We start from the raw sequence: 8,932 nt of genomic DNA, 5'->3' as shown, positions 1-8,932 counted from the left end.
TGACTATGTAGACATGGATAATAACAATTTCTGGACTTTTGCCAATACATTATCTACCATGTATCTATCTATATACAGTATACATAGGCACACATACAAATGTTTTATGTTTTAGATAAAATTCTCCACCATATTGTCTTATTGATATTATATTAATTTTGTCAAGATAATTATGAATAAATTCTTAATTGTTAATAAAAATCATTCTTCACTTATAGGAATGAATATTCTCCTGTGTTAAAACATTTGTATAATCAACATATTGGAAAGCAGAAATTTTTAAAAATAGCATTCATTAGTCATATAAAAAGAAATTGGAAAATGTCTTCGAATGTGTTTTTGAGAAAGTACAATTAAATTTTCAAAAGCTAAGAAAAAAAAAAAGGAATGATAGATTCATGTGGCCTCTGTGGCAAGTATTGGCTTTGCCACTGCTTACTAAGATGGCCTCACATCCTGAAGGGGAAAACGGGAGTACTTGGGCACAGCTGCAGTGGGTGCCAAGTGCGTGACGAAGCAACACGGGAATCTATGCTCTTGCAACCAAGTTTGCTGTAGACAGTCAGGGCTGTGTTTGGGGAAGGGGAAACCATGAACTGGCCTTTCCCTGTCACCTTGATAGCGACTGCTGTTCTTTGCTGGCCATCCCCCACTTCCAGTGCCCTGGATAAATAGCCTTTATACCTTTGGATCGCGTTCCATGAGCTCCACTCCTCTTATTCACCCCAGGTCTTTTGTGTGGTCTTTATTCCTCCCCAAAGCATCAGTAGTAGCTTTCAATGGTGATAGATATGATATGATATGATATGATATGATATGATATGATATGATATGATGTGATAGAGGGCATCTATATGGATTGAGTCTGCCTATGTAGTTTCCTGTCATGTTGACTAGGAAGTTGGTGTGCCAGTTGTAGGTGCAGCATTTTATGAGGTAATCTCCTTTTAGTGTCCTTTGTAGAGAACGGAACAAGCATCCCTGGTAGTTATTATCTACCTGCTTAGTTTCACTTATCTCACTCAGACCCCCTCACCTTCTGAAGTAGAGCTCACAGAAAGGAAATGGGGGAAGTCTGCTGAACTCTGCCCTCCTCCATCTCCTCTCATTGTTTTAGCAGCCACGTTAGATAGGTCCTAGCTCTGCCTTCTTAAAGCAAAGTAACAAAAAGCACCTCTCTCTCTCTCTCTCTCTCTCTCTCTCTCTCTCTCTCTCTCTCTCTCTCTCTCTCTCTCTCCCACAGGACTAGCCAATGTGCTGAAGAAATGATCAGGGGAATTGAAACAAATACCTAAGTTTGAGTGTAGGAAACTTATTCCCACCGTGGCTGCTGGGAGAAGGGGAATTTTAAGAGGTGTGTAGGTCACAAGGCTTCAAATGCTGTGGGTATATTATGCTTTAAAGGACACTGGCAGTGGGGGAAGGTGGCCTCTCTGCCCTTCCACTGCCCACCATGTAGTTTCTCCTTCCCAGAGGATACAGACATCAAGGTGCCATGTTGGAGTCAGAGGCTGCACTCTTACAAGGAGCCAAACCTACTACCATCTTGATGTGTCCTGTCCAGATTATACAGCTGTGAAGAAAAATTTCTATTTTATACAAATTAGTCTCAGATGTTGTGTTACATGAGCACAGACTACCGCAGTCTTTGTCTTGCTGCACCATCTCTTCTTGTAGGTGATGTAATAAATGCTTTCTGAAGGCAACGCTCCTTCTATACCTGATTCAACTATCACACTCCTTAAAGCAGTGGTTCTCAACCTGTGGGTTGAGATCCTTCAGGGGCAGTTGAACAAACCTTTCTCAGGGGTCACCCAATACCACCAGAAAAGACAGATGTGTTTATTGTGACTCACAACAGTAGCACAATTACAGTTGTGAAATAACAACAAACATAATTTTTTTGGTTGGGAATCACCACAATATGAATATTACAGGTTATATCATTAAGAAGGCCGAGTAACAGATACCTTGGGACTTCTAGATCAAGATCTTTTAGGATACCCAGAAAGCTAAGAGAAGAACATATGCCCTTTCTCAATACTCGTTTCCTGGTGAGGAAGAAGAATGAAGACTGAAAGACAAGGATGTTAGTATTGCTTGAGTGTCATAATGGGCTGGCACTCTGGTTATTTTTTTTCCATTTAATTCTGACAGCAATTCTGGAAGTTAGGCACTGACCCATTCACTTATGCAAGACTTGGCCACAGTTTATATGTCAAGCAATGTACCCAGAGTACAGGGCTGGGAATCTGCAGATTTCACATTTCAATTTTTTGTACATATGCAATAAAAATTCATGCTGTTGCTACTATACTTTGTAAATGATGTAACAGGATGTACTGCACTGTAGCATCAATTCAGGATGTTCTGGTATTATGTGTCTCAACAACAAAAAATGTGCTGTCAGTTAAAAGATGCCACACCGTTTAGTGTGTCTTCAATTCTAATTTCAAATGTAACAAACATGTATAGCCCTGCATCTGAGAATCTATGAAATCTGGTAAGTATTGTTTCAAAGAAGATTGTTTCAGCAGCCGTGAGGAGTCTAGACAAGAACAACAAGATGTAAAGACAGAGAGAGGTCAGAACAAAAGAACATGTTAGACTTTCACATCCAAGCAAGGCAGAGACGTATGAAATGGAACGAAGATTAACTTCTAGGAGCAGTACAGCAGATGACTCAGAGGGAACACTGGCAGCTTGGAGCTAGGCTTAGAAGGGTGGAGGGATGGACTCGCTATGAGCCAAGAGCTTATGTTTTAAAGAGTGGGAAATAGTAGCAGCTGGAAAACTAGGTAAAGAAAAAGTCTTAGTTCTGTTTTAAGATACTAATATTCAAAGCAGAAAGGTTCTCATGCAGTGATGGAAGGCAGGTCTGCAGATGCTGAGGAAGGACATGCCATACAGACAGAAACGTAAGCAGATAAGGTTTGAATGACTTCGTGAGGAAGGAAGGCCACCAAGAGGACAGATCTAGATAGACCTGTGCTGCCAGAGGCAGCCTGGAGTGATGGAAGCACCAGGGACGAGCATCCCTTTAATTTGTGTCTTTGTGTTTTAGCACAATGTCATCTAGGGGAAAGACACAGGCACAGAGATACCCGGCAAGAACTCCTTGCTGGCAGAAGTTGGTTCTCTTATTACTTTCCAGCTCTTCTGGGAAGCCAGCTGGTTCCATGGAATGAAGGAGAAGGGCTGGAGCTAGCATACTGGGAGGAGTTCTCACTGGGAGAACAAATCAGGGCTCCTGAAGGCAAAGGCAGGGGGAAAATTACTTTGAGATATTTAGTAAAAGTGCAAAGGGTAGGATACTAGACAGGGGGATATTAGCTTAAGATATAGAAATAAAAGGGGCTGGGGTGGCCATCAGGTGCCTCTTTTGACTTGAGACAACTTAAACATTTAATCCCGCAGGCCTCTGACTTGCTAAGATCTAGTCTTTTGGCATCCCGTTCCAAAGTCTCCAAATCAAGACAGAACAGCACCTTTGAAATACTAAAATGATTAATAAATAGAAAAGAGAAAGTTGAATTAACTACATCAACCACTTCAGATGACATATTCTATCAAAGTAATGACCAAAAGGAAGGAGGAAATTTTAAATTACTATGTTGGCTGGCGGACAATTATTTTCTGTATATTTTTCTGGGCACCTAACATGTATAAAAAATGAACTGCATTCTTTCTGGCTCTTCTACCTAATTGCTGTCTTTGCTGCTGTCAGCTGAAAGCCTGTCACTGGACGGCCAGGCTTCTTCCAGGCAGATTGACCCCACCAGGAGCTCATTACCATCTAGATCTGCCCTGCCCTGCCTGTAAGCTCTGCTTTCCATATGGATCTGTCCAGTGGCTCAAGAGAGGCGAGTTCACGTTTGGATGTGCTTTCCACATAAACCATACATTAGGATTCGACACTTAAGATGAAAACAGTATGTAAAATACACTTTAAACATTGTGTTACATTGATAGCATGTTTTGGATATTTTGGCTTCAAGGGTAATATTAAATACATTATCAGGATTATGGAGAATTTGCAGCTGTATGTATGACTTGCATGGGTGACTGCTGTTTTCTATAGCTCTCCAGAGATTCTACCACATATCTTTTTTTTTTTACTCAATATATTCAGTTCAACCAACCAGCATTTATTATACATCCACTATGTGGCAGATATTATAAGAGATGCTGATAATAGAAAGTTATAATAGCACAGTTGCTGGTTTTTGAGAGCTCTCACTCAGTGGAGGAGAAAAATTAAAACAGTAATTAAAATGTTATGTACGACAAACTATTAAAGACCAGGAATGAGGAATATACCTTTAAGGAAGAGCTTTCTCTGTTTCTTTCTTTCTTTTTTTTAAAAAGGGAATTATTTATTGTATGTATATGAGTACACTGTTGCTGTCTTCAGACACACCAGAAGACACCACTGAATTGAACTCAGGACCTCTGGAAGAATAGTCAGTGTTCTCAACTACAGAGCCATCTTTCCAGCCCCTGCTTTCTTTGTTTCTTAAAGAATAAATATTGGGCTGGAGAGAGGCTAAGGGCACTTACTGTGAAAGCAAGAGGACCTGGGTTTCAATACCAAATAAAATACCCAAATAATACCCAAATAAAAGCTAAGCATGTGTGCCCGTAGTCTCACCATTGCAAGGGCAGAGACAGACAGACCCTCTCTTTGCCAATCTATTTACCTCCGTGCAAAGGTCTAAAAGCAACTCAGCTCACACCCCTTGATGCTTTCATTATTTACATTTTATATATGTATTTGTATGTGCGGGTGTGGTCACACACGTGCCACAATGCACATGTGACAGTCAGAGAACGACTTGTAGAATTCCTTCCTTCCTTCCTTCCTTCCTTCCTTCCTTCCTTCCTTCCTTCCTTCCTTCCTTCCTTCCATTACCCAGTTTCTGGTGATCCGACTCAGTTATCAGCCTTGATGGTAAGTACCTGTACCCACTGAGGTATCTCTGAACCACCCTCAAGTTCCAAATCCTCGATCGCGCTCTATAGCATCCCATGTGATCAACTTTGACATCGTCTAGAATGAGTCCCTCACTCCCTCTATGCATATGTGTCCTCTTCATTGGGTATAGAGTATTCTAAATATTCCCTCTCCCTTCCTGGGCCTCCTTTCTTGTTCCCCATGTCTGGACCCTTCCTCCAGACATCCGCATGGTTTGCTTTGTCACTATCTGAAGATATTTGCTTAAATATCATCTTGTCAGCAAATCCTTCCTGGCCACCTGGTCTCCCCTAACTCCACAAAGCCAGATTCATTTCTCATAAAGTGTTCACTCAGTAAGATGCATTTATCATGCCTGGAATTTGCTTATCACCTGCCTCCCCCAACAATATTGATCCCTTTATGAAGAAGGGACTGCTCTGTTCCTGTAATTCTAGCAGTTAGAATGTCAGCCAGTATAAGTCCAGTGTTCTATATACTCTTTGAATGAATTCAATATATGATTATTGTGCAAAGGGTTTTAGAAGATGGCAGGGGAGGGTAAGTGTCCTGTCAGGGTCTGGGGAGCAGAGAAGTTTTTCTTAAGGTGGTTAGTTTACATCATCTCTTCTTCCATTCACTTTTATGCTGCAAGTTCCTACTAAGCTTTACTGATAATAGGCACTGTCCTAGGATGAGGGATTTAGCTGCCAGGAGGAAAGGTTAGGACTTCATACTGTGAAATTTAGATTCTAGTGGGAAAAGAGATAAGAAAGGCATCCTTCAGTGGCACATACTATCCAAAAAGCTAAAATAAAGTGACATTAAAGGGGCATGTGGGGTTGACTTCAGGTCCCAAGGTACCTAGGACATGGAGAACTTTGGAATGGTTAAAAAATATTCCCCTGAAGACGAAGAAGTAAGTATTCATGGCAAGAAACACAGCTAGGGCCAACTTAAAGGGGTGGGGTTCAAGGTTTAAGAGCTAAAAGTGACACATATAGTCACAGCCAGATAGGTAGATAGATAGACAGATAGATAGATAGATAGATATCTTAGATTAGATACAAAGAGCTGTAAGAAAGATCAGGTTCCAGAAGGCAATGAGCCAAGAAAAAAGGATAGTTGGGAGGGAGTCAGAGCCCACGAAAGCAGCATCCTTAACAAAGGCCAGCTAGAAGCAAAAGAGGCTTTCATTCTGGGGGAAGAGGTAGTAGTGCTGCTGCGCTTCGTTTCCTGTGGGCTCAATGCATAACTGAGGATGTAATCTGGTATACTATGGATGAGCCAGTTTCTCATGAAGCCCCTGGGAACCCGTCTTGTTGTAGTTGAGGAAAGAGAGCTGTTCCCTAGAAAACATATCTTCCAGGAGAAGATGTATAATTAACTGCCCACAGAGAGCTGCACCACAAGGTACATTCTTGGAAGATCCCGATAACATGCATTTAGGCTTCTGTTATGCTAGCAGCTGGCGAGCAAACACTACCTTTTGCTTTAATCTCAGCACCAGCTCACATGGACCCTGTTCCCATGGCTAGTTTAGATGCTGCCCTCTAGCAAGGGCAGGCAAAGGCATCTGGATCACATCTGGTTCTGGGCTCGTGACTTGTGGAGGGGGCTCTGGCACTCTTGTCTACACTGACCCCAGCCATCAGTTTACTCTGTGGGTCCTTTTGGAGTGTTTCTCTGGCTACTTGAGTCTTTACCCATGGCTATCTTTAATTTACAAAAACAAAAATCAAAACAAAACAACAAAACAAAAAAACCCACCTTTATCCCTTCTCTTTCCTTCCTTTGCTAATCTCAGATGATGGCTCGTTTGTGACAGGTGGTCTGTACTCAACACCTTCCTCCCTCTTCTGACATAGATGATGCACAAGGAACTCAAAGCCACAGTTAACATTGCGAGACACTTTTCTCTCCCTACAGTAATTGAGTCCCCCAAGGAATGTCCAAGACCTTGGGAATCTTGACAGCTTGGGAGTTTGTAACAATTGGGGAGCCGTTATCAGTACAGCCAGGATCCCCAGAGAAGGCACTGCTGAAGTCATGTCAAAGGATTTAATTTAGGTTCCCATTTATCAAGTAAATGGTGACTTATGAGTAACTGCTCAGCGTGTGTTTCATAATGGCCCACTGCTGACTGACACTGTGGATCAAGATTGAAGCCATTTAGAGGCGATTACTTCCTAAACCATATTTGAAATCATCATGAGGTGTACTGAGATAAACTGTTTATCCAGGATGCAACAAATGGAGGGTGAAATTTTCTTCCTCTCACAATGGTGAATAATGTACTATTCTACCATGAAGCCTAATTACATATTCATCACCTGACACATAAACACAGAGTTGAGAACACCTGACAGTTAAGATTTCCATGGTGAATGAGGCTGAAAAAGTTCTGAATAAATAATACTATTTGCTTTAGACACTGCCTACTTTAGATTTTGGATGTCCAAGATACATATAGCATTTTTTTCTAACATGTGGCAAATTGAAAAAAAAATGCTGAGGTTAATGAACTTTAGTAATGATGGGTGTGGTCACTGTCTTTGCGCACACACACACACACACACACACACACACACACACACACACACGCGTGCGCGCACACATGGGATGAGGTCTGGGAAGGGTACAGCACTGACATCCTTAGGGAGGTTGACATTCCACACATGAGTACTGACTTACAGATAGGATAAGAGAAGGGAAGGGTTGTCCACCTGCTGACAGGAAGTACTGTAAAAAGCTGGTCCTGTTGTAATAAATTCTTGTTGGCAATAGCTCAAGGCTGAAGTTTCATCAACTTTCAGCTTTTTGGTAAGAATAGAGACTAAGAAAATTAAAATAAATATGGTTTGAAGAAAAATATGACAAACACCTGGCAGAGTCCAAGAAACAGAAGCATACATGTGAAATTGTTAAAATTAACTAAATCATTTGCATTTTCCATACATTTTTCTATATCTAAAGACATAAAAAATATCTGAAGCTTAAAATTTGTCTTTTGTAGCACACACATTATTATGAGAAGCAAACTTCCTATTCAGATGATGATGGAAAACAAGGTGAATATTACCTGAAATTCCAACCCATAGTTTTCTCTGCAGAATTCTCTCAGTTTTGGATACACAGTTTCTCTTAGTGCCTGCCGTTCCGCTCCTGTATCTATAACAGAAAACAAACACATGTCAATATATATATATTGCTTGGAAAATTAAGGGCTAACTAATAATATGAATGTAATCAAAATGGGGAGCTCAGTTGTGAACTGATGTGATCTTTGGCTGCTAGGTTAATTCCAAGGGATCCATCCATTAGGTCTATGCAAAAAAGTTTATCCAATGGATGAACGATAACCTCAACTGCCAGATGGGTGTGTCTATCGAGGCTGAGAATTTATAGTTGATGGTTCAAGCCCACGTAGGTATCTATACCAAACTTTCTAACATCCATGTTCCACTGTCTTTGGGGGAAGGAGAAGGAAGCATATTGACTTATCAAATATTTGAGCTTCAGATACCACGAGCACTAAAACATATAAGTTGATTGGTTTAATTATAGATATACATCTATCTGGACTATACTACCATTTCCTATAATTTTCAGATTTCAGCTTTTTACAAAGTGAAATGCAGCATTCACACACTCAGCACAATAAATAGGAATGATTATTAAAATTATTAAAACAGTCAAGGAAAACATTATTCATGGCTATCAGATCCCAATGCCCGTAGAGTCAGTGGGCCAGTGGCTTAACAGATCACAGCTCTCACCCTGAACTTAAGAATGCTGTGCTATATATCAGAGGCAGGAACTGTTTTTATAAATGCTCCATCACATAAGAGTTCTGAAATAGACCGGAAGGTGAGCCATCTTTGCTCCAGTGCACTGCCGGGGAGAGCAGACTGCTGAGGAGGGACCCGGGGCTGGTCCCAGTCGTCCGGCGCCTGTCCCGCCCAAGGAGGGGTGTTC

General features: G+C 41.2%; 1 protein-coding gene across 1 annotated transcript in view; it reads right to left on the bottom strand.

Moving 5' to 3' along the window:
* The window catches only part of Nwd2 (NACHT and WD repeat domain containing 2), a 158,324-nt gene that overhangs the window by 76,864 nt on the left and 72,528 nt on the right, over window positions 1-8,932 (bottom strand). The window contains exon 2 of the mRNA XM_021210921.2: window positions 8,037-8,125. Within this exon, the coding sequence (XP_021066580.1) occupies window positions 8,037-8,125 (89 nt within the window). The remainder of the gene's footprint in view (window positions 1-8,036; window positions 8,126-8,932) is intronic.

The sequence above is a fragment of the Mus pahari genome, chromosome 13, assembly GCF_900095145.1.
Source record: "Mus pahari chromosome 13, PAHARI_EIJ_v1.1, whole genome shotgun sequence".
Lineage (NCBI taxonomy): Eukaryota > Metazoa > Chordata > Mammalia > Rodentia > Muridae > Mus > Mus pahari.
The sequence above is the reverse complement of the archived record's forward strand: the minus strand, read 5'-3'. Positions and strand labels throughout refer to the sequence as shown.